Source organism: Pelmatolapia mariae, linkage group LG4, assembly GCF_036321145.2.
Source record: "Pelmatolapia mariae isolate MD_Pm_ZW linkage group LG4, Pm_UMD_F_2, whole genome shotgun sequence".
Classification (NCBI taxonomy): domain Eukaryota; kingdom Metazoa; phylum Chordata; class Actinopteri; order Cichliformes; family Cichlidae; genus Pelmatolapia; species Pelmatolapia mariae.
The window spans coordinates 25,223,718-25,246,530 of NC_086230.1; the positions used below are offsets into that span (position 1 = coordinate 25,223,718).

Genomic DNA, 22,813 nt, shown 5'->3' on the forward strand with positions numbered 1-22,813 from the left:
AAAATTCTAATTATTTACTCAGAATCTTAAAAATTACAGCAGTGGGAAAAGGGGGCTGTAATAAAATAATAACATGCTATTAAAATATGAAACAAGAAGTACAGTTGTGGAAAGAAAATCACAGAGTAATGGAAGATGCATTTAAGGAAAGACTGATTTTAGATGATGGGATGTCATTACAGTGACCATCATATGCACCATTCCATATGATTAATAAGATCTGAAGCCTCGCATTATCTCTGTTTGATTTAGTTTTTGTGCTAATGATAAAAAAGGAGGAGATATGGAGCTCTGCATTTATCAAGTCACCAGAAGGTTGATGACTTTTACGCACTGTGCGCCTCAGCACTCGGCCACCCTGCTCTGTAACTTTACTTGCTCTGCCACAAAGTGACTCCTAAACACTTTTACTTTGCCGTATTAACACTTACTAATCGAGGAATATGTGGAAGGAACAAAATTTCACAAACTGTCGTACAACCAATTGTTTCACAAATGTTTGTAGAGGCAAACTGAATGGCTAGATGCTTGGTTTTATAAACATATGACAAAGACACTAAAAACACTCGAATTCAATGAGAACCAGCACTTTTTTTCCATTTAGTGGATTATCAGAACGAGCGGTAACTGGGATGGTAAAATACGGAATGATCTTCTGGAATGATACACTGAGTTCTCACCCTAAGTATTTAGCAAAGCCGCTCATATTTCGTATCCTCAATAATGCTGAAAGTGTGATTAAACAAAGCAGAACTAAACTGAAATAAGTAAAATAAATAATAAGTAAATAATATTTCTGTACGTGTGATGTGTATGTGAACTGTTTCACACATATTTCCGGTTTTGTACGATGGGATAGTTTGCAATAAGACAAGCCATTTATAAATGCGCCCCTGCTAAGCTATCGGTTTTATCAAAGGTCACACACCTGCATTTATCCACACACAAAGTCACCAACGATTTTTAAAGGAGGGGTTCGCCCTTATATCTAAAACGTATCGGTTCTCCTTCAGCTGCCTCTCGCTGATCTTAGGTGTCAAGCTGTTTCCGGAGAGAGACACATGCGTAAACACGCGCGATTTTGGCGCTGTTGGTATATATAGTAGACTTTATTAAAAGCTAACTATATGGTTCTTTGTTGCCATCTGTTGTTATGTGGCACACTTAGTGTAATATAAACTTAAGGGTTAGACTTGAGAGTTGAGATGTGAGGTGAGGTGAGGTGGCGTGGCTTGGTAATGAGTGTTACTATATTCGTGTTAATGACAGAAGGGGCATTTTTGCCCAACCTGCCAGGATAGTCAGGTTTATACGCGACTTGTGTGGCCGACGTGATAGTCCTTAAAAAAACATAAAAACCCCAAAAAAAACAAAACACGTTTTGACTACATACTGAGCTCTCCTAAAGATGTGGATGTACATGTTTTCTTAATCATGCTTCTTATCAAGACCAAACTGCACAACCTGACAGGATACACTCAAATGTGCAAAGCACAAAACGCACAGAGTTCGGATGCAAATTTATTTTCAATTCATTTTTTTTTTCCAAAACTAGGAGCTGTTTCTTATAAGAGCGGCCTGAAAACTGGAGGTTCTGACTCCCAATCTGTTTTCAACGCTCTGAACCACAAGTAACCCTACAGTCTGAGAGTGAAATTCTCTATTGTACTGTGTGGTCTTTGAGTTAAGATGGGGCCTGATTATACCTTATATGTAATGCAAAGGGTTTTAAATTCCATTTTGGAATTAACAGGGAGCCAATGAAGAGAAGCCAGTATGGGTGAAAAATGCTCTCTCTTTCTAGATCCTGCCAGTACTCCCGCTGCAGCGGATCAACTGAAGGTTTTTCAGGTAGTTTTCAAGACATCGTGGTTATAATGAATTAAAGTAGTCCTGCCTAGAAGTAATAAATGCATGAACTAGTTTTTCAGTATCACTTTGAGACAGGATGCTTCTAATTTTAGTGATATTCCGCAAATGGAAGAAAGCAGTCCTATATATTTGTTTAATATACCCATTGAAGGAAATATTCAGGTCAAAACAACTCCAAGACTCCTCAGTGTTACTGGAGGCCAAGGAAATGCCATTCAGAGTAAATATCTGATTAGACAACATATTTCTAAGATTACAATAGCCTCAGCTGAGTACAATAGCCTCTATTTTATATGAATTTAGAAGCAGAAAATTCGAGGTCACACAGGTCGTTATGTCTTTAAGACATTCCTGCAATTTAACTAACTGTGTTATCTGACTTCATGGATAGATAAAGCAAAGCAGCACAGTACTATTAATACCTACAGCATCCTCTGATCTCTGTAATTTAAATATTATGATCAACTCTATCAAACGCTACATTCATGTTTAGCAGGACAAGCACAGACATGAGTTCACTGTCTGAGGCCATAAGAAGATCATTTGTAGTCATCACTAAAGCTGTGTCTGTACTGTGATGAGCTCTGAAACCTGACTGAAACTCTGAAACTGAAAGTATTAATTAATGGCAGGATGACAAAATTTGGGATAATAGGTCAAAGTTAAACTAGAAAAGCTTTCACTGGAACATTCTCTATTTATCTGAACAGACCTATAAAAATACCTTCTGAGATGCAGCATCACCACCTTGCAAAAACATCGTATTAGCAGAGGGAATATTTTCTATTGTCAAACTGTATTCACAAAAATCTTTAAGTCTTTAAGCCTGTTTACCTCTTTACAGTTTTGGATCCAACATTGGTGCAGTCAGTGCTTTAAGGATGTAAGAATTAAATTTGGGAATTTGGCAATTAAATAATCACAGAAATTGAAGGAATTTGTCTGTTATGTACCTTTATAGTAATGACACAATTCCTCCTATGTCCTCACAGTAAAAAGTATTCTATATTTAAAATAGTGGAGTCAAAGTAGAAAGCAGCATGAAAATAAATACCATATACTAAGTAAAAAAAGGCTTCTGCAGTTCTGAAACTGACCCTTCAGCATGAGCTGAATGCTTTAACTTTGATGTTTCTTTACCTTAAACCCTCTTTCCTCCTATATGCCCACAGTAAAAGACTATCTTCACCACACTAATGACCATGAGACTTTGATTGCATTCAATGTTTTATTAAAAGTCAGAGTAGTAGTAAGTATGAAAGCACATAATGCAGTCCTCTGCTCCTGTGTGCAGTTTATCTGTATTTCTCAGACAGGGCGAGAGCCACAGCAGCCAGGAACTTGTCCACAGCCACATGGACCTCAGGGGTGAAGTCGTCGGGGAACATGGTAGACAGGACCACGAGGAGGTTGTGAGACAGAACCTGTGGAAAGATGATGATCACATTGAAATGAATGGACTTTTTATTAATTTATTGGTAACCAGAGAACATCATTTCAGATCAACCAGCTATCCAAGGATCAAATGAAAAAATTACATTGAGAAATGCTGTCCTGATTTAATAATGATCTGTACCTTGAAGTTAGCAGGGTCCACTCTCAGAGTGAAGGCGTGCAGCTCACTGAGGCTCAGAAGAGCTCCGGGCAGATCGTCCATTTTGCTGACAGCATCAGTAACTGCAGCCATCACGGTTGCTCCGTGCTTCTTCACCGGGTCAGAGCCGGGGCTCAGGTCCTTCCAGTGGGAGAAGTAAGTCTTGGTCTGAGGGTACACTGTCAGCATCCTGGATAAAAATGTATGAAAACAGGCCAGTGAGTATGAGACAGAAGCGCGGGAGCAGGTTTTTGTAGGCAGTGTGGGGCCATATTTACCTGGAGACAGCATCACAGCCGATTTGTTCCTCCTTGCCAGCCACTTTAGCCCAGAAGGCTTTGACTGTGTTCTTGTCCTTTGCAGAAAGACTGGTCATCTTGCCTGTTGTTGCTGTTCTGGTTGGAGTTGCTGTGTTCAGCTCAAACTGTGGAGGTTTTTATACACGAAACAGGAAATGCACACACCCGACCCACCTCACAGATAACTTACTGCCGTTTGGACAGGTTCAAAATGATATGAAACACCTCCCATGAGATAAACAGACTATGAAATAAAATGTTCATAGAAGCTCTGGATAACTCATAAGAAAGATATATAAATATGCACTCGTATTTGAGAGCCAGTGAAATGTTTTAATGCGATCTAATGTTAGTTGTTCAGTGTTGTATCACAGTGGGTGGGCGGGACAAAACACCCATTCAAACTTTTGAAATTTTAAGCCATCGTGGCTTCATATTTGCCCATTTGTTTAAAATCTGAGTCAAATACTTTTAACAAGTCAGGGTTTATAATAGAGTCTAGTTTTCTGCACAAGTTTCAAATTGAATTATTTGATTCAAAAAAATAAAATCATGTTTGCTTCAGAATTAATACATTTTGCCCCTCCCAAGAGCATATTTTCTTTTTTACCTTATCACCTGTTAAATCATACAACCAACACCATATATTTTCTAATCTAATTAAAAAATACTACAGCTTTCCTTATCAGTGTTGGAAACCTTTGATTAAAATTTGATTGAATTTTATTAGCAATTTTCCTAAATAACCTATACTGTACAAACAGACTGGATATTGTATACTATATTATTATTTCTACTATTCTATTTAATCAAAGCCAGATTCGAAGATTATGTTGTGAACAATTCAAATATTTTTGAACTGAAAGGACAAAAAACAAAACAACTCTAAAAAAGTAATTTTCAAAAAATTCCTTCTGATGGTCATTCAATAAACAACGGCCACGGGCCACCTTAAAGCTCAACCCCACCATCTTTACAAAAAAATCTATTTGATTCATTTTGATGGTGGAAATGAAACAGAACTGCAAGGAGTTACACAGAAGCGGCTTAACCGACACATTATCTGAGAGGGGTTATAAAAGTCTAAAACCCATTTTCCTTTACTTCATTTTAATACTCAGTCACCAAAGAAGTATTACAAGTCATCCCACTGCCCACCTCCACCCAGGTGCATATCTTTGGGTGGAGCAAAAGGGCTCCTTTATAAGCTGCATGTGGTGACCTGCTGACCAAAGTAGGATAGGCGCACCAACCAACAAGACAAGATGGTTGCATGGACAGACTTTGAGCGTGCCACAATCAAGGACATCTTCTCCAAGATTGACTATGAAGTCGTTGGCCCAGCAGCTATTTCCAGGTAAGATCATCGGCATAAAGCTGTTTTTATGCTTGTCTGTAACAAATTTACAAATATAAGAGGCACATTTTGTGCATTAACATATACTTTTATTTTAGAAGTGTGATTTATTCAAATGTACATGTTTCCTCAGGTGTCTGATTGTGTACCCCTGGACTCAGAGGTATTTCGCTGGCTTTGGAAACCTCTATAATGCTGCTGCCATCACATCAAATCCGAAAGTTGCTGCTCACGGAAAAGTCATCATGCAAGGTCTGGAAAAAGCTGTGAAGAACATGGACAACATCAAGGCCACATTTACAGAGCTGAGCACGCTGCACTCTGAGAAACTGCAGGTGGACCCTGACAATTTCATGGTAGGCAATGCTGAACTGATGGTACTGCATCCCAGGAATTTGTGTGTGTGTCAAAGCTGAGTCTCATGCATTTTTTGTTGTGTTGCAGCTTCTGGGCGACTGCCTGGCCATTGTGGTTGCTGCTCAGTTGGGTAAAGACTTCACTCCCGAGGTCCATGCAGCTTTCCAGAAGTTCCTGGCAGTGGTGGTGTCCTCCCTGAGGAGGCAGTACTACTAGAGAGCTGCAGAGGACCATCACATGTTCTGTTTTTAAACTGTGTAAATGAGCTTTCAATAAATCACCACTAAACAAATTCCTCAAGTTTTCTTCTCTTTTATCCCCAGTCTGTGTTTATGGTCATGTCAATGTAAAATCAGTATCATGAAAGCCTTGTTTGTTATGTGATTAGAGAAGTAATGTTTTTCCCTTTAAAAATGACAATACCACATACTGAGAACACATCTGACATCATGATTAAACTAAAACTGACGCGTCTTTTAAGAAAGTTTAAATGATCATAAACTGACTGTTCTAGCACATGAATCAGCCCATCAAGAGACAGAACATCGCCTCTGAACTCCCAGCAGTATCCCAGTAGTAGCAGTAATGCCCCAGTAATTTAATAATTATCCCCCTAACTTAATCATGTTGTTGCTATGCAGTGTTGTTCTAAATCCTCTTTTAATTTTCCCTTTGTTTATTTTGTATAATCTGAAAATTCCCTTCAAGTGTGATGAGAATTTATTAAACTTTAATTTGCAGTAAAATAAAACATGTATTTACTGTTTCTGGTCATACTTCTTTCTTTAATATGTAGAGTTGATTTCCCCTACTTAAAAGGCTCCAGAGGGAGCTGCACACAACACTAATAAGCTACTTATTTTAACAGAAGGTTTTAGCTAAAAAGGTCTGATTAACATGTTTTAGTGTATGTAGTAACACTGAACAATGCAAGTGAAAAGTAAGAGCATCGGCTGATCTAACAGAGGGATAGTGCACTGACACATGTGTAAGCTGGACCAACAGGTCAAGTTGTGACAGTTTGTGATAAGAGGGATGTTATTAGAAAAATAAGTCTGTGTTTGATATTGTTGTTTATTGAAAGTTGCTGGCTCAGATACACACAAGGTGTCCTTAGGTGTTGGTGAGGCATTAATGTAGGTTATAGTTATAAAAGTTTCCCTTTGGTGATTAGCTAATTACATATGGTAATTTCATAATTAAATAATCCCATAAATTAAACAAATTTGTCTGTCATGAAGTCTATTATGGGAGATATTCTAAAGAACATCATTCAAAATAGAATAGAATAGAATAGAATAGAATAGAATAGAATAGAATAGAATAGCCATTTATTGTCATTGTACAATGAAATTATGGAAAAGTTTTGTATTGAAAGACAAATACATTTAAAATTTACAGTTTAACTTCAATAATATTTGCATTATAAAAAATGTCAAAAGACATAAAAGAGTAAAAAAGCCCATTTAACTCTTTATAGTTTAGGATCCATTACTGGTGCAGTCAGTGCCTTAAGGATACCAAAGGACAATTATTACGTAGGCTATCTGTGCTACCAGCAGTGTCTGACAGACTTTTTTACCCAAAGCAATACGAGGATATAAATGTAGGATCATCACTAATGTATTACTCATCAGATAATCACATTATTTGAATAAATGTGTCTGTCATGAAGTTTTTTACTTATCTACCAATAACACAATTCAAAAGTATTGAATTGAAAACCAAAATCATTTAAATTTAAAATTTAACCTAAATGAAATTTACATGATCAAAAAATGTTAAAATATACAACATCTTTAATATTCTGTAAACACTAAAACATACTAAATATTGTTTTACTCTATTTTATATGTTATAATCCTATTAATGGATTTTGGTTGTATAGCACACCATTAGCCTTCATATGCTGTGATTGACTTTAAATGCCACCAGGCACAATCTTATATATTGTTTTTGTTTCTTTTCTACATACAGATGTATTTCATTCATTTACTCGTCATATTTCTAAAGTCTAAATTTGATGTAAAGTAAAAAGTATCAGATAAATTCAGTGGAGTAAAAGTTACATTATTTTACATTTAAAACAGTGGAGTCAAAGTAGAAAGCAGCATGAAAATAAATACCATATACTAAGTAAAAAACAGGCTTCTGCGGTTCTGAAATTGACCCTTCAGCATGAGCTGAATGCTTTTAATGTTGATGTTTCTTTACCTTAAACCCTCTTTCCTCCTATATGCCCACAGTAAAAGACTATCTTCACCACACTAATGACCATGAGACTTTGATGGCATTCAATGTTTTATTAAAAGTCAGATTCGTAGTAAGTATGAAAGCACATAATGCAGTCCTCTGCTCCTGTGTGCAGTTTATCTGTATTTCTCAGACAGGGCGAGAGCCACAGCAGCCAGGAACTTGTCCACAGCCACATGGACCTCAGGGGTGAAGTCGTCGGGGAACATGGTAGACAGGACCACGAGGAGGTTGTGAGACAGAACCTGTGGAAAGATGATGATCACATTGAAATGAATGGACTTTTTATTCATTTATTGGTAACCAGAGAACATCATTTCAGATCAACCAGCTATCCAAGGATCAAATGAAAAAATTACATTGAGAAATGCTGTCCTGATTTAATAATGATCTGTACCTTGAAGTTAGCAGGGTCCACTCTCAGAGTGAAGGCGTGCAGCTCACTGAGGCTCAGAAGAGCTCCCGTCAGATCGTCCATTTTGCTGACAGCATCAGTAACTGCAGCCATCACGGTTGCTCCGTGCTTCTTCACCGGGGCAGAGCCGGGGCTCAGGTCCTTCCAGTGGGAGAAGTAAGTCTTGGTCTGAGGGTACACTGTCAGCATCCTGGATAAAAATGTATGAAAACAGGCCAGTGAGTATGAGACAGAAGCGCGGGAGCAGGTTTTTGTAGGCAGTGTGGGGCCATATTTACCTGGAGACAGCATCACAGCCGATTTGTTCCTCCTTGCCAGCCACTTTAGCCCAGAAGGCTTTGACTGTGTTCTTGTCCTTTGCAGAAAGACTGGTCATCTTGCCTGTTGTTGCTGTTCTGGTTGGAGTTGCTGTGTTCAGCTCAAACTGTGGAGGTTTTTATACACGAAACAGGAAATGCACACACCCGACCCACCTCACAGATAACTTACTGCCGTTTGGACAGGTTCAAAATGATATGAAACACCTCCCATGAGATAAACAGACTACGAAATAAAATGTTCATAGAAGCTCTGGATAACTCATAAGAAAGATATATAAATATGCACTCGTATTTGAGAGCCAGTGAAATGTTTTAATGCGATCTAATGTTAGTTGTTCAGTGTTGTATCACAGTGGGTGGGCGGGACAAAACACCTATTCAAACTTTTGAAATGTTTTGCCATCGTGGCTTCATATTTGCCCATTTGTTTAAAATCTGAGTCAAATACTTTTAACAAGTCAGGGTTTATAATAGAGTCTAGTTTTCTGCACAAGTTTCAAATTGAATTATTTGATTCAAAAAAATAAAATCATGTTTGCTTCAGAATTAATACATTTTGCCCCTCCCAAGAGCAGATTTTCTTTTTTACCTTATCACCTGTTAAATCATACAACCAACACCATATATTTTCTAATCTAATTAAAAAATACTACTGCTTTCCTTATCAGTGTTGGAAACCTTTGATTAAAATTTGATTGAATTTTATTAGCAATTTTCCTAAATAACCTATACTGTACAAACAGACTGGATATTGTATACTATATTATTATTTCTACTATTCTATTTAATCAAAGCCAGATTTGAAGATTATGTTGTGAACAATTCAAATATTTTTGAACTGAAAGGACAAAAAACAAAACAACTCTAAAAAAGTAATTTTCAAAAAATTCCTTCTGATGGTCATTCAATAAACAACGGCCACGGGCCACCTTAAAGCTCAACCCCACCATCTTTACAAAAAAATCTATTTGATTCATTTTGATGGTGGAAATGAAACAGAACTGCAAGGAGTTACACAGAAGCGGCTTAACCGACACATTATCTGAGAGGGGTTATAAAAGTCTAAAACCCATTTTCCTTTACTTCATTTTAATACTCAGTCACCAAAGAAGTATTACAAGTCGTCCCACTGCCCACCTCCACCCAGCTGCATATCTTTGGGTGGAGCAAAAGGGCTCCTTTATAAGCTGCATGTGGTGACCTGCTGACCAAAGTAGGATAGGTGCAACAACCAACAAGGCAAAATGGTTGCATGGACAGACTTTGAGCGTGCCACAATCAAGGACATCTTCTCCAAGATTGACTATGAAGTCGTTGGCCCAGCAGCTATTTCCAGGTAAGATCATCGGCATAAAGCTGTTTTTATGCTTGTCTGTAACAAATTTACAAATATAAGAGGCACATTTTGTGCATTAACATATACTTTTATTTTAGAAGTGTGATTTATTCAAATGTACATGTTTCCTCAGGTGTCTGATTGTGTACCCCTGGACTCAGAGGTATTTCGCTGGCTTTGGAAATCTCTACAACGCTGCTGCCATCACATCAAATCCAAAAGTTGCTGCTCACGGAAAAGTCGTCATGCAAGGTCTGGAAAAAGCTGTGAAGAACATGGACAACATCAAGGCCACATTTACAGAGCTGAGCACGCTGCACTCTGAGAAACTGCAGGTGGACCCTGACAATTTCATGGTAGGCAATGCAGAAATGATGGTACTGGGCCCAAGTAATTTGTGTGTGTGTCGAAGCTGAGTCTCATGCATTTTTTGTTGTGTTACAGCTTCTGGGCGACTGCCTGGCCATTGTGGTTGCTGCTCAGTTGGGTAAAGACTTCACTCCTGAGGTCCATGCAGCTTTCCAGAAGTTCCTGGCAGTGGTGGTGTCCTCCCTGAGGAGGCAGTACTACTAGAGAGCTGCAGAGGACCATCACATGTTCTGTTTTTAAACTGTGTAAATGAGCTTTCAATAAATCACCACTAAACAAATTCCTCAAGTTTTTCTTTTCTTTTATCCCCAGTCTGTGTTTATGGTCATGTCAATGTAAAATCAGTATCATGAAAGCCTTGTTTGTTATGTGATTAGAGAAGTAATGTTTTTCCCTTTAAAAATGACAATACCACATACTGAGAACACATCTGACATCATGATTAAACTAAAACTGACGCGTCTTTTAAGAAAGTTTAAATGATCATAAACTGACTGTTCTAGCACATGAATCAGCCCATCAAGAGAGAGAACACTGCCTCTGAACTCCCAGCAGTATCCCAGTAGTAGCAGTAATGCCCCAGTAATTTAATAATTATCCCCCTAACTTAATCATGTTGTTGCTATGCAGTGTTGTTCTAAATCCTCTTTTAATTTTCCCTTTGTTTATTTTGTATAATCTGAAAATTCCCTTCAAGTGTGATGAGAATTTATTAAACTTTAATTTGCAGTAAAATAAAACATGTATTTACTGTTTCTGGTCATACTTTTTTCTTTAATATGTAGAGTTGATTTCCCCTACTTAAAAGGCTCCAGAGGGAGCTGCACACAACACTAATAAGCTACTTATTTTAACAGAAGATTTTAGCTAAAAAGGTCTGATTAACATGTTTTAGTGTATGTAGTAACACTGAACAATGCAAGTGAAAAGTAAGAGCATCGGCTGATCTAACAGAGGGATAGTGCACTGACACATGTGTAAGCTGGACCAACAGGTCAAGTTGTGACAGTTTGTGATAAGAGGGATGTTATTAGAAAAATAAGTCTGTGTTTGATATTGTTGTTTATTGAAAGTTACTGGCTCAGATACACACAAGGTGTCCTTAGGTGTTGGTGAGGCACTCATGTAGGTTATAGTTATATAAGTTTCCCTTTGGTGATTAGCTAATTACATATGGTAATTTCATAATTAACCTCCTAAGACCTGAACTCTTCCATGGCATGAATTTTTAATTCTCTTTGATATTTGGACATATTGGGACGCGATGAATGTAAAAACAAAGAATTACCAGATTTTTTTCTTACCTGATTTTTGTTTCTGAGAAAAATTAGAGAAACATATGAGGATATTCGTCTGAAATTTTGATAGAACAGTGGCAGTATAATGTCCTCATAAGTGGATATCAGGCTCTTGTAGAGCAAAATTTAGTATTTTGGTCTAAACAACCCAAAATGTGATGTCCACATATGTGGACGCCAGGTCCTAGGAGGTTAAATAATCCCATAAATTAAACAAATTTGTCTGTCATGAAGTCTATTATGGTAGATATTATGAAGAACACCATTCAAAATAGAATAGAATAGAATAGAATAGAATAGAATAGCCCTTTGTTATCATTGTACAATGAAATAATGGAAATTTTTGTATTGAAAGACAAATACATTTAAAATTTACAGTTTAACTTCAATAATATTTGCATTATAAAAAATGTCAAAAAGACATAAAAGAGTAAAGAAGCCCATTTAACTCTTTATAGTTTAGGATCCAATACTGGTGCAGTCAGTGCCTTAAGGATACCAAAGGACAATTATTACGTAGGCTATCTGTGCTACCAGCAGTGTCTGACAGACTTTTTTACCCAAAGCAATACGAGGATATAAATGTAGGATCATCACTAATGTATTACTCATCAGATAATCACATAATTTGAATAAATGTGTCTGTCATGAAGTTTTTTACTTATCTACCAATAACACAATTCAAAAATCTTGGATTGAAAACCAAAATCATTTAAATTTAAAATTTAACCTAAATGAAATTTACATGATCAAAAAATGTCAAAATATACAACATCTTTAATATTCTGTAAATAATAAAATATACTAAATATTGTTTTACTCTCTTTTGTATGTTATAATCCCATTAATGGATTTGAGTTGTATAGCACACAATCAGCCTTCATATATTGTCACTGACTTTAAATGCCACGAGGCACAATCTTATATATTGTTTTTGTTTCTTTTCTACATACAGATGAATTTCATTCATTTACTCGTCATATTTCTAAAGTCTAAATTTGATGTAAAGTAAAAAGTATCAGATAAATTCAGTGGAGTAAAAGTTACATTATTTTACATTTAAAACAGTGGAGTCAAAGTAGAAAGCAGCATGAAAATAAATACCATATACTAAGTAAAAAACAGGCTTCTGCGGTTCTGAAATTGACCCTTCAGCATGAGCTGAATGCTTTTAATGTTGATGTTTCTTTACCTTAAACCCTCTTTCCTCCTATATGCCCACAGTAAAAGACTATCTTCACCACACTAATGACCATGAGACTTTGATGGCATTCAATGTTTTATTAAAAGTCAGATTCGTAGTAAGTATGAAAGCACATAATGCAGTCCTCTGCTCCTGTGTGCAGTTTATCTGTATTTCTCAGACAGGGCGAGAGCCACAGCAGCCAGGAACTTGTCCACAGCCACATGGACCTCAGGGGTGAAGTCGTCGGGGAACATGGTAGACAGGACCACGAGGAGGTTGTGAGACAGAACCTGTGGAAAGATGATGATCACATTGAAATGAATGGACTTTTTATTCATTTATTGGTAACCAGAGAACATCATTTCAGATCAACCAGCTATCCAAGGATCAAATGAAAAAATTACATTGAGAAATGCTGTCCTGATTTAATAATGATCTGTACCTTGAAGTTAGCAGGGTCCACTCTCAGAGTGAAGGCGTGCAGCTCACTGAGGCTCAGAAGAGCTCCCGTCAGATCGTCCATTTTGCTGACAGCATCAGTAACTGCAGCCATCACGGTTGCTCCGTGCTTCTTCACCGGGTCAGAGCCGGGGCTCAGGTCCTTCCAGTGGGAGAAGTAAGTCTTGGTCTGAGGGTACACTGTCAGCATCCTGGGTAAAAATGTATGAAAACAGGCCAGTGAGTAAGAGACAGAAGCGCGGGAGCAGGTTTTTGTAGGCAGTGTGGGGCCATATTTACCTGGAGACAGCATCACAGCCGATTTGTTCCTCCTTGCCAGCCACTTTAGCCCAGAAGGCTTTGACTGTGTTCTTGTCCTTTGCAGAAAGACTGGTCATCTTGCCTGTTGTTGCTGTTCTGGTTGGAGTTGCTGTGTTCAGCTCAAACTGTGGAGGTTTTTATACACGAAACAGGAAATGCACACACCCGACCCACCTCACAGATAACTTACTGCCGTTTGGACAGGTTCAAAATGATATGAAACACCTCCCATGAGATAAACAGACTACGAAATAAAATGTTCATAGAAGCTCTGGATAACTCATAAGAAAGATATATAAATATGCACTCGTATTTGAGAGCCAGTGAAATGTTTTAATGCGATCTAATGTTAGTTGTTCAGTGTTGTATCACAGTGGGTGGGCGGGACAAAACACCTATTCAAACTTTTGAAATTTTAAGCCATCGTGGCTTCATATTTGCCCATTTGTTTAAAATCTGAGTCAAATACTTTTAACAAGTCAGGGTTTATAATAGAGTCTAGTTTTCTGCACAAGTTTCAAATTGAATTATTTGATTCAAAAAAATAAAATCATGTTTGCTTCAGAATTAATACATTTTGCCCCTCCCAAGAGCACATTTTCTTTTTTACCTTATCACCTGTTAAATCATACAACCAACACCATATATTTTCTAATCTAATTAAAAAATACTACAGCTTTCCTTATCAGTGTTGGAAACCTTTGATTAAAATTTGATTGAATTTTATTAGCAATTTTCCTAAATAACCTATACTGTACAAACAGACTGGATATTGTATACTATATTATTATTTCTACTATTCTATTTAATCAAAGCCAGATTCGAAGATTATGTTGTGAACAATTCAAATATTTTTGAACTGAAAGGACAAAAAACAAAACAACTCTAAAAAAGTAATTTTCAAAAAATTCCTTCTGATGGTCATTCAATAAACAACGGCCACGGGCCACCTTAAAGCTCAACCCCACCATCTTTACAAAAAAATCTATTTGATTCATTTTGATGGTGGAAATGAAACAGAACTGCAAGGCGTTACACAGAAGCGGCTTAACCGACACATTATCTGAGAGGGGTTATAAAAGTCTAAAACCCATTTTCCTTTACTTCATTTTAATACTCAGTCACCAAAGAAGTATTACAAGTCATCCCACTGCCCACCTCCACCCAGCTGCATATCTTTGGGTGGAGCAAAAGGGCTCCTTTATAAGCTGCATGTGGTGACCTGCTGACCAAAGTAGGATAGGCGCAACAACCAACAAGACAAGATGGTTGCATGGACAGACTTTGAGCGTGCCACAATCAAGGACATCTTCTCCAAGATTGACTATGAAGTCGTTGGCCCAGCAGCTATTTCCAGGTAAGATCATCGGCATAAAGCTGTTTTTATGCTTGTCTGTAACAAATTTGCAAATATAAGAGGCACATTTTGTGCATTAACATATACTTTTGTTTTAGAAGTGTGATTTATTCAAATGTACATGTTTCCTCAGGTGTCTGATTGTGTACCCCTGGACTCAGAGGTATTTCGCTGGCTTTGGAAATCTCTACAACGCTGCTGCCATCACATCAAATCCAAAAGTTGCTGCTCACGGAAAAGTCATCATGCAAGGTCTGGAAAAAGCTGTGAAGAACATGGACAACATCAAGGCCACATTTACAGAGCTGAGCACGCTGCACTCTGAGAAACTGCAGGTGGACCCTGACAATTTCATGGTAGGCAATGCTGAACTGATGGTACTGGGCCCAAGTAATTTGTGTGTGTGTCAAAGCTGAGTCTCATGCATTTTTTGTTGTGTTGCAGCTTCTGGGCGACTGCCTGGCCATTGTGGTTGCTGCTCAGTTGGGTAAAGACTTCACTCCTGAGGTCCATGCAGCTTTCCAGAAGTTCCTGGCAGTGGTGGTGTCCTCCCTGAGGAGGCAGTACTACTAGAGAGCTGCAGAGGACCATCACATGTTCTGTTTTTAAACTGTGTAAATGAGCTTTCAATAAATCACCACTAAACAAATTCCTCAAGTTTTTCTTTTCTTTTATCCCCAGTCTGTGTTTATGGTCATGTCAATGTAAAATCAGTATCATGAAAGCCTTGTTTGTTATGTGATTAGAGAAGTAATGTTTTTCCCTTTAAAAATGACAATACCACATACTGAGAACACATCTGACATCATGATTAAACTAAAACTGACGCGTCTTTTAAGAAAGTTTAAATGATCATAAACTGACTGTTCTAGCACATGAATCAGCCCATCAAGAGAGAGAACACTGCCTCTGAACTCCCAGCAGTATCCCAGTAGTAGCAGTAATGCCCCAGTAATTTAATAATTATCCCCCTAACTTAATCATGTTGTTGCTATGCAGTGTTGTTCTAAATCCTCTTTTAATTTTCCCTTTGTTTATTTTGTATAATCTGAAAATTCCCTTCAAGTGTGATGAGAATTTATTAAACTTTAATTTGCAGTAAAATAAAACATGTATTTACTGTTTCTGGTCATACTTCTTTCTTTAATATGTAGAGTTGATTTCCCCTACTTAAAAGGCTCCAGAGGGAGCTGCACACAACACTAATAAGCTACTTATTTTAACAGAAGGTTTTAGCTAAAAAGGTCTGATTAACATGTTTTAGTGTATGTAGTAACACTGAACAATGCAAGTGAAAAGTAAGAGCATCGGCTGATCTAACAGAGGGATAGTGCACTGACACATGTGTAAGCTGGACCAACAGGTCAAGTTGTGACAGTTTGTGATAAGAGGGATGTTATTAGAAAAATAAGTCTGTGTTTGATATTGTTGTTTATTGAAAGTTGCTGGCTCAGATACACACAAGGTGTCCTTAGGTGTTGGTGAGGCATTAATGTAGGTTATAGTTATAAAAGTTTCCCTTTGGTGATTAGCTAATTACATATGGTAATTTCATAATTAAATAATCCCATAAATTAAACAAATTTGTCTGTCATGAAGTCTATTATGGGAGATATTCTAAAGAACATCATTCAAAATAGAATAGAATAGAATAGAATAGAATAGAATAGAATAGAATAGAATAGCCATTTATTGTCATTGTACAATGAAATTATGGAAAAGTTTTGTATTGAAAGACAAATACATTTAAAATTTACAGTTTAACTTCAATAATATTTGCATTATAAAAAATGTCAAAAGACATAAAAGAGTAAAAAAGCCCATTTAACTCTTTATAGTTTAGGATCCAATACTGGTGCAGTCAGTGCCTTAAGGATACCAAAGGACAATTATTACGTAGGCTATCTGTGCTACCAGCAGTGTCTGACAGACTTTTTTACCCAAAGCAATACGAGGATATAAATGTAGGATCATCACTAATGTATTACTCATCAGATAATCACATAATTTGAATAAATGTGTCTGTCATGAAGTTTTTTACTTATCTACCAATAACACAATTCAAAAGTATTGAATTGAAAACCAAAATCATTTAAATTTAAAATTTAACCTAAATGAAATTTACATGATCAAAAAATGTTAAAATATACAACATCTTTAATATTCTGTAAACACTAAAACATACTAAATATTGTTTTACTCTCTTTTGTATGTTATAATCCCATTAATGGATTTGAGTTGTATAGCACACAATCAGCCTTCATATATTGTCACTGACTTTAAATGCCACCAGGCACAATCTTATATATTGTTTTTGTTTCTTTTCTACATACAGATGAATTTCATTCATTTACTCGTCATATTTCTAAAGTCTAAATTTGATGTAAAGTAAAAAGTATCAGATAAATTCAGTGGAGTAAAAGTTACATTATTTTACATTTAAAACAGTGGAGTCAAAGTAGAAAGCAGCATGAAAATAAATACCATATACTAAGTAAAAAACAGGCTTCTGCGGTTCTGAAATTGACCCTTCAGCATGAGCTGAATGCTTTTAATGTTGATGTTTCTTTACCTTAAACCCTCTTTCCTCCTATATGCCCACAGTAAAAGACTATCTTCACCACACTAATGACCATGAGACTTTGATGGCATTCAATGTTTTATTAAAAGTCAGATTCGTAGTAAGTATGAAAGCACATAATGCAGTCCTCTGCTCCTGTGTGCAGTTTATCTGTATTTCTCAGACAGGGCGAGAGCCACAGCAGCCAGGAACTTGTCCACAGCCACATGGACCTCAGGGGTGAAGTCGTCGGGGAACATGGTAGACAGGACCACGAGGAGGTTGTGAGACAGAACCTGTGGAAAGATGATGATCACATTGAAATGAATGGACTTTTTATTCATTTGTTGGTAACCAGAGAACATCATTTCAGATCAACCAGCTATCCAAGGATCAAATGAAAAAATTACATTGAGAAATGCTGTCCTGATTTAATAATGATCTGTACCTTGAAGTTAGCAGGGTCCACTCTCAGAGTGAAGGCGTGCAGCTCACTGAGGCTCAGAAGAGCTCCGGTCAGATCGTCCATTTTGCTGACAGCATCAGTAACTGCAGCCATCACGGTTGCTCCGTGCTTCTTCACCGGGTCAGAGCCGGGGCTCAGGTCCTTCCAGTGGGAGAAGTAAGTCTTGGTCTGAGGGTACACTGTCAGCATCCTGGATAAAAATGTATGAAAACAGGCCAGTGAGTATGAGACAGAAGCGCGGGAGCAGGTTTTTGTAGGCAGTGTGGGGCCATATTTACCTGGAGACAGCATCACAGCCGATTTGTTCCTCCTTGCCAGCCACTTTAGCCCAGAAGGCTTTGACTGTGTTCTTGTCCTTTGCAGAAAGACTGGTCATCTTGCCTGTTGTTGCTGTTCTGGTTGGAGTTGCTGTGTTCAGCTCAAACTGTGGAGGTTTTTATACACGAAACAGGAAATGCACACACCCGACCCACCTCACAGATAACTTACTGCCGTTTGGACAGGTTCAAAATGATATGAAACACCTCCCATGAGATAAACAGACTACGAAATAAAATGTTCATAGAAGCTCTGGATAACTCATAAGAAAGATATATAAATATGCACTCGTATTTGAGAGCCAGTGAAATGTTTTAATGCGATCTAATGTTAGTTGTTCAGTGTTGTATCACAGTGGGTGGGCGGGACAAAACACCTATTCAAACTTTTGAAATGTTTTGCCATCGTGGCTTCATATTTGCCCATTTGTTTAAAATCTGAGTCAAATACTTTTAACAAGTCAGGGTTTATAATAGAGTCTAGTTTTCTGCACAAGTTTCAAATTGAATTATTTGATTCAAAAAAATAAAATCATATTTGCTTCAGAATTAATAAATTTTGCCCCGCCCAAGAGCATATTTTCTTTTTTTTACCTTATCACCTGTTAAATCATACAACCAACACCATATATTTTCTAATCTAATTAAAAAATACTACTGCTTTCCTTATCAGTGTTGGAAACCTTTGATTAAAATTTGATTGAATTTTATTAGCAATTTTCCTAAATAACCTATACTGTACAAACAGACTGGATATTGTATACTATATTATTATTTCTACTATTCTATTTAATCAAAGCCAGATTCGAAGATTATGTTGTGAACAATTCAAATATTTTTGAACTGAAAGGACAAAAAACAAAACAACTCTAAAAAAGTAATTTTCAAAAAATTCCTTCTGATGGTCATTCAATAAACAACGGCCACGGGCCACCTTAAAGCTCAACCCCACCATCTTTACAAAAAATCTTTTTGATTCATTTTGATGGTGGAAATGAAACAGAACTGCAAGGAGTTACACAGAAGCGGCTTAACCGACACATTATCTGAGAGGGGTTATAAAAGTCTAAAACCCATTTTCCTTTACTTCATTTTAATACTCAGTCACCAAAGAAGTATTACAAGTCATCCCACTGCCCACCTCCACCCAGCTGCATATCTTTGGGTGGAGCAAAAGGGCTCCTTTATAAGCTGCATGTGGTGACCTGCTGACCAAAGTAGGATAGGCGCAACAACCAACAAGACAAGATGGTTGCATGGACAGACTTTGAGCGTGCCACAATCAAGGACATCTTCTCCAAGATTGACTATGAAGTCGTTGGCCCAGCAGCTATTTCCAGGTAAGATCATCGTCATATAGTTCTGTTTTTATGCTTGTACGTAAATTTACAAATATAAGAGGCACATTTTGTGCATTAACATATACTTTTGTTTTAGAAGTGTGATTTATTCAAATGTACATGTTTCCTCAGGTGTCTGATTGTGTACCCCTGGACTCAGAGGTATTTCGCTGGCTTTGGAAACCTCTACAATGCTGCTGCCATCACATCAAATCCAAAAGTTGCTGCTCACGGAAAAGTCGTAATGCAAGGTCTGGAAAAAGCTGTGAAGAACATGGACAACATCAAGGCCACATTTACAGAGCTGAGCACGCTGCACTCTGAGAAACTGCAGGTGGACCCTGACAATTTCATGGTAGGCAATGCAGAAATAATGGTACTGCATCCCAGGAATTTGTGTGTGTTTCGATGTTGAGTCTCATGCATATTTTGATGTGTTGCAGCTTCTGGGCGACTGCCTGGCCATTGTGGTTGCTGCTCAGTTGGGTAAAGACTTCACTCCCGAGGTCCATGCAGCTTTCCAGAAGTTCCTGGCAGTGGTGGTGTCCTCCCTGAGGAGGCAGTACTACTAGAGAGCTGCAGAGGACCATCACATGTTCTGTATTTAAATCATGTTTTAATAGGGCTTAAATAAAGAAATCTGTACTGCTCAAGTTATGTATTTTTTGCTATAGTGTGCGCGAGCTTTGTAAGAATTATAATATTTAAACAATGGCAAATTATTTTATAAGTTTACAATACAATAGAATTTAATCTAATAGAATAGATATATCAATATAATTTATTGTCCGTCCTCGGGGAAATTCAGGTGTTCCAGCAGCAAAGTGACAGGCAGATGGAGCATGCATAGTCACACAAAAGTAAAGAAAATAAAATAAAAACAAGAAATAACAGTTTGTACTGGGGAAATTTACTACATAAGGGGAAAAATACTTGTAATAATATATCATGTTCAGATTCAATGAAATGCATGTGCATACATATATAATTCCTGAACTTCCTTTTACAGTGATATCCCAAATAAATTCCATTTCTTTGTACTTTTTTAATCCCCCCCCCCCCCACACACACACACAAACACAGACTTTTTACAAGAACTAGAGAAAAATAACTATTAAAATGTCACTGTTCTGAAAGAGACAGTACTTTAAAATGCAAATGACTTTGAATTTTACAAAAATACAGCATGATAAACCTTTTCTATTTTTCCTCTTCCATTTGGTAAACCAACAAATTTGGCAAAAACTACTCGACTTGGCAGCTTCCCTTCGCGGTGTCAGCCGATTTCTCGCTTTCGATAAGGTTCAGTGTCGTTGAGCTTTGAGTGCGTTGTTCTGTGTCAAAAATTGACATGAACCACAGAAACACAAACTGCTGGTGATCTCGTGCATACAATACTCATAAAGACCGCGAGTGGTCACCAAAACTGAGGCCACAAATTTTGGACCGGTGGGTGAGCGGTCAGCGCTTTAGGAGGAGAACTGCTTGTGACACATGTGCTTGCTCACCTTACAATTGCAGGTCAATGCAGATGAAATACAGGCTACTGTGTGCACATGTAATGGTCAGGTGGTTTGTTTATGTCTGTGTGTGACTTGTACCCATACCCATGCATAATTTAATTTCAGCGTCTCACTCAGACTGTGCATGTCCACAATGAGAATAACGCAGTCTAACTATACTCATACTCAAGCTGAACACAAGTTACACCATAAAAAACAGTCTAAATGTGTGACTTGTAGTCGCTGTTTCTGACTGGTCTGTCACTGGTAATTTAAACACATCTGTGACTTGTATGAGTTTTGGCTGTATGGTCGTGCAACGTTGGCGCGCACTCTAGATTTTGATATCTCCGCCACCTGCTGTTCGCTGAGCCGTCTGAGAAACCAGTCACTGGTGATGTGATCTAAGAAAAGTATGCTATACGGAAAGCATGTATTGCTTTGGTTATTGCATGTTAGATGTACTATGGGGTCTTCGTGGCCACATAAACTTTGTTCTGATGTTTGAAAACGAGCATACAGTGTAAACAGAATCAAAGTTATGGCAGATGACGTGCCTGGATTAAAAAACACACTTAAAACATGACTGATTTTTTCATACTGTGTGTGTGTGTGGGTTTTTTTGTTTCATCTCTGTTGTAACCTGTGGAAATGAACGTATTCTTCTCTACAAAAGCTTAAAGAAATGGACACATAGACATTCTTATGTTTGTGAATTTTATTGAACAAGCCCCTACATACGAAGAGGGTTGCTGACATTCATGCCACACGTTGGTAGCTTCTGTCTTGCTGATGTTTAGCGGTATCTCTCGGACAGAGCCCAAGCGAGGTTATTGAAGAACTTGTCCACGGAGACGTGAACCTCCGGGGTGAACTCCGCAGGGTAGTACATGCCCAGGACCAAGATGATGGTGTGAGCGAGGATCTGTGTTTGTGACAGAAACAGCAGATTGGATTAAATCAGGCACTGAAGACATTCCTATATTCTCTTACTTTTTTAGTTTTTTAACGCTCACAATCTAAACTAAAGTGCATGCACAAATAATCGTTATCATTTCTGGCAAATTTAAAGGTTATTATTATTATTATTATTATTATTATTATTATTAGTATTAAATATTTTGTTACCTTGAAGTTGGCAGGATCCACGCGGAGCTGGGTGGCATGCAGCTCACTGAGCTTGCTAAGGTGGTTGGTAAGATCATCAACGTTCTTGACAGCTTTTCCCACAGCTGCCATGATGGTTGCACCATGCTTCTTCACCTGCGGACAGTTAGGGCCCAGGTCGCCCCAGTGAGAAAAGTAGGTCTTGGTCTGCGGATACGCAACGAGCATCCTGTAAAGCACAGCGGAAGAAAATACGAAGAAGTTACAAAAACCCACCCTCTTAAAAAGGCCTGTGTCATCCCTACTTTAAAATGAGATCTTACCTGGCCAGAGCTTCTCCACCCATCTCGGCGCTCTTTGACTCGACTTTGGCCCAGAAGGCCTTCACCAGGGTCTTGTCTTTCGCAGAGAGACTCATGACTGCCTTTGAATTTTCGGGATGCAAGGAAAAATGCTGATCAAAAAATGCTGCTTGGTTGGATCTGTCAGTGCGTCTTTATATCGACCCAAATGGTGCCACGCCCAAGTATCAAATCCAGACCGCACGTTTGATAAACAAACTGCTAGAAATTTCCATTGCCAGTTTTATTTGATAAAGTAACCACTCCCAAGATATCACGTAATTGACGCAATTGACAATTTAAAAAAATGAAAAGAAAAAAGAAAAACTGAATGGCTGCAATGCACAACAATCTTTAAACAACTGGCGAATAAATTTGGTGCAAAAAGAAATATGCTCTAAGCAAAAA

The 22,813-nt window shown here is 37.7% G+C and overlaps 9 protein-coding genes across 9 annotated transcripts; 4 read left to right on the plus strand and 5 right to left on the minus strand.

The window, feature by feature from the left end:
- Window positions 1–3,167: 3,167 nt before the first annotated feature.
- LOC134625510 (hemoglobin embryonic subunit alpha-like) lies at window positions 3,168–3,847 on the minus strand. Its single transcript, XM_063470734.1, has 3 exons — window positions 3,745–3,847; window positions 3,449–3,656; window positions 3,168–3,296 (listed from the first exon to the last, which is right to left on the minus strand). Exons 1-3 carry the CDS (start codon window positions 3,840–3,842, stop codon window positions 3,168–3,170), a joined length of 435 nt encoding a protein of 144 aa, XP_063326804.1. The 5' UTR covers window positions 3,843–3,847.
- A 1,160-nt stretch (window positions 3,848–5,007) lies between these two features.
- LOC134625511 (hemoglobin subunit beta-like) lies at window positions 5,008–5,696 on the plus strand. Its single transcript, XM_063470735.1, has 3 exons — window positions 5,008–5,122; window positions 5,256–5,478; window positions 5,567–5,696. Exons 1-3 carry the CDS (start codon window positions 5,031–5,033, stop codon window positions 5,693–5,695), a joined length of 444 nt encoding a protein of 147 aa, XP_063326805.1. The 5' UTR covers window positions 5,008–5,030; the 3' UTR covers window position 5,696.
- A 2,152-nt stretch (window positions 5,697–7,848) lies between these two features.
- LOC134625512 (hemoglobin embryonic subunit alpha-like) lies at window positions 7,849–8,528 on the minus strand. Its single transcript, XM_063470736.1, has 3 exons — window positions 8,426–8,528; window positions 8,130–8,337; window positions 7,849–7,977 (listed from the first exon to the last, which is right to left on the minus strand). The coding sequence occupies exons 1-3, from the start codon at window positions 8,521–8,523 to the stop codon at window positions 7,849–7,851; spliced, it is 435 nt and encodes a 144-aa protein (XP_063326806.1). The 5' UTR covers window positions 8,524–8,528.
- Window positions 8,529–9,711: 1,183 nt separating this feature from the next.
- Window positions 9,712–10,388, plus strand: LOC134625513 (hemoglobin subunit beta-like). Its single transcript, XM_063470738.1, has 3 exons — window positions 9,712–9,803; window positions 9,937–10,159; window positions 10,248–10,388. The coding sequence occupies exons 1-3, from the start codon at window positions 9,712–9,714 to the stop codon at window positions 10,374–10,376; spliced, it is 444 nt and encodes a 147-aa protein (XP_063326808.1). The 3' UTR covers window positions 10,377–10,388.
- A 2,429-nt stretch (window positions 10,389–12,817) lies between these two features.
- On the minus strand, window positions 12,818–13,497 carry LOC134626367 (hemoglobin embryonic subunit alpha-like). The gene is made up of 3 exons (XM_063472133.1): window positions 13,395–13,497; window positions 13,099–13,306; window positions 12,818–12,946 (listed from the first exon to the last, which is right to left on the minus strand). Exons 1-3 carry the CDS (start codon window positions 13,490–13,492, stop codon window positions 12,818–12,820), a joined length of 435 nt encoding a protein of 144 aa, XP_063328203.1. The 5' UTR covers window positions 13,493–13,497.
- Window positions 13,498–14,680: 1,183 nt separating this feature from the next.
- Window positions 14,681–15,357, plus strand: LOC134626366 (hemoglobin subunit beta-like). Its single transcript, XM_063472132.1, has 3 exons — window positions 14,681–14,772; window positions 14,906–15,128; window positions 15,217–15,357. The coding sequence occupies exons 1-3, from the start codon at window positions 14,681–14,683 to the stop codon at window positions 15,343–15,345; spliced, it is 444 nt and encodes a 147-aa protein (XP_063328202.1). The 3' UTR covers window positions 15,346–15,357.
- A 2,142-nt stretch (window positions 15,358–17,499) lies between these two features.
- On the minus strand, window positions 17,500–18,179 carry LOC134626368 (hemoglobin embryonic subunit alpha-like). The gene is made up of 3 exons (XM_063472134.1): window positions 18,077–18,179; window positions 17,781–17,988; window positions 17,500–17,628 (listed from the first exon to the last, which is right to left on the minus strand). Exons 1-3 carry the CDS (start codon window positions 18,172–18,174, stop codon window positions 17,500–17,502), a joined length of 435 nt encoding a protein of 144 aa, XP_063328204.1. The 5' UTR covers window positions 18,175–18,179.
- Window positions 18,180–19,363: 1,184 nt separating this feature from the next.
- On the plus strand, window positions 19,364–20,057 carry LOC134625514 (hemoglobin subunit beta-like). The gene is made up of 3 exons (XM_063470739.1): window positions 19,364–19,455; window positions 19,588–19,810; window positions 19,899–20,057. The coding sequence occupies exons 1-3, from the start codon at window positions 19,364–19,366 to the stop codon at window positions 20,025–20,027; spliced, it is 444 nt and encodes a 147-aa protein (XP_063326809.1). The 3' UTR covers window positions 20,028–20,057.
- A 1,600-nt stretch (window positions 20,058–21,657) lies between these two features.
- Window positions 21,658–22,545, minus strand: LOC134626370 (hemoglobin subunit alpha-B-like). The gene is made up of 3 exons (XM_063472135.2): window positions 22,388–22,545; window positions 22,086–22,293; window positions 21,658–21,882 (listed from the first exon to the last, which is right to left on the minus strand). The coding sequence occupies exons 1-3, from the start codon at window positions 22,480–22,482 to the stop codon at window positions 21,754–21,756; spliced, it is 432 nt and encodes a 143-aa protein (XP_063328205.1). The 5' UTR covers window positions 22,483–22,545; the 3' UTR covers window positions 21,658–21,753.
- Window positions 22,546–22,813: the final 268 nt, after the last annotated feature.

Coding starts and splice junctions, on each gene's coding strand:
- LOC134625510 (XM_063470734.1), bottom strand. CDS start 3,842: ATGACCAGTCTTTCTGCAAAGGACAAGAACACAGTCAAAGCCTTCTGG. Junction 3,657..3,744: donor GGCTGTGATGCTGTCTCCAG/GTAAATATGGCC, acceptor ATTTTTATCCAG/GATGCTGACAGTGTACCCTC. Junction 3,297..3,448: donor TGGACCCTGCTAACTTCAAG/GTACAGATCATT, acceptor ATCTTTCCACAG/GTTCTGTCTCACAACCTCCT.
- LOC134625511 (XM_063470735.1), top strand. CDS start 5,031: ATGGTTGCATGGACAGACTTTGAGCGTGCCACAATCAAGGACATCTTC. Junction 5,123..5,255: donor GGCCCAGCAGCTATTTCCAG/GTAAGATCATCG, acceptor ATGTTTCCTCAG/GTGTCTGATTGTGTACCCCT. Junction 5,479..5,566: donor TGGACCCTGACAATTTCATG/GTAGGCAATGCT, acceptor GTTGTGTTGCAG/CTTCTGGGCGACTGCCTGGC.
- LOC134625512 (XM_063470736.1), bottom strand. CDS start 8,523: ATGACCAGTCTTTCTGCAAAGGACAAGAACACAGTCAAAGCCTTCTGG. Junction 8,338..8,425: donor GGCTGTGATGCTGTCTCCAG/GTAAATATGGCC, acceptor ATTTTTATCCAG/GATGCTGACAGTGTACCCTC. Junction 7,978..8,129: donor TGGACCCTGCTAACTTCAAG/GTACAGATCATT, acceptor ATCTTTCCACAG/GTTCTGTCTCACAACCTCCT.
- LOC134625513 (XM_063470738.1), top strand. CDS start 9,712: ATGGTTGCATGGACAGACTTTGAGCGTGCCACAATCAAGGACATCTTC. Junction 9,804..9,936: donor GGCCCAGCAGCTATTTCCAG/GTAAGATCATCG, acceptor ATGTTTCCTCAG/GTGTCTGATTGTGTACCCCT. Junction 10,160..10,247: donor TGGACCCTGACAATTTCATG/GTAGGCAATGCA, acceptor GTTGTGTTACAG/CTTCTGGGCGACTGCCTGGC.
- LOC134626367 (XM_063472133.1), bottom strand. CDS start 13,492: ATGACCAGTCTTTCTGCAAAGGACAAGAACACAGTCAAAGCCTTCTGG. Junction 13,307..13,394: donor GGCTGTGATGCTGTCTCCAG/GTAAATATGGCC, acceptor ATTTTTACCCAG/GATGCTGACAGTGTACCCTC. Junction 12,947..13,098: donor TGGACCCTGCTAACTTCAAG/GTACAGATCATT, acceptor ATCTTTCCACAG/GTTCTGTCTCACAACCTCCT.
- LOC134626366 (XM_063472132.1), top strand. CDS start 14,681: ATGGTTGCATGGACAGACTTTGAGCGTGCCACAATCAAGGACATCTTC. Junction 14,773..14,905: donor GGCCCAGCAGCTATTTCCAG/GTAAGATCATCG, acceptor ATGTTTCCTCAG/GTGTCTGATTGTGTACCCCT. Junction 15,129..15,216: donor TGGACCCTGACAATTTCATG/GTAGGCAATGCT, acceptor GTTGTGTTGCAG/CTTCTGGGCGACTGCCTGGC.
- LOC134626368 (XM_063472134.1), bottom strand. CDS start 18,174: ATGACCAGTCTTTCTGCAAAGGACAAGAACACAGTCAAAGCCTTCTGG. Junction 17,989..18,076: donor GGCTGTGATGCTGTCTCCAG/GTAAATATGGCC, acceptor ATTTTTATCCAG/GATGCTGACAGTGTACCCTC. Junction 17,629..17,780: donor TGGACCCTGCTAACTTCAAG/GTACAGATCATT, acceptor ATCTTTCCACAG/GTTCTGTCTCACAACCTCCT.
- LOC134625514 (XM_063470739.1), top strand. CDS start 19,364: ATGGTTGCATGGACAGACTTTGAGCGTGCCACAATCAAGGACATCTTC. Junction 19,456..19,587: donor GGCCCAGCAGCTATTTCCAG/GTAAGATCATCG, acceptor ATGTTTCCTCAG/GTGTCTGATTGTGTACCCCT. Junction 19,811..19,898: donor TGGACCCTGACAATTTCATG/GTAGGCAATGCA, acceptor GATGTGTTGCAG/CTTCTGGGCGACTGCCTGGC.
- LOC134626370 (XM_063472135.2), bottom strand. CDS start 22,482: ATGAGTCTCTCTGCGAAAGACAAGACCCTGGTGAAGGCCTTCTGGGCC. Junction 22,294..22,387: donor GGTGGAGAAGCTCTGGCCAG/GTAAGATCTCAT, acceptor TGTGCTTTACAG/GATGCTCGTTGCGTATCCGC. Junction 21,883..22,085: donor TGGATCCTGCCAACTTCAAG/GTAACAAAATAT, acceptor TCACAAACACAG/ATCCTCGCTCACACCATCAT.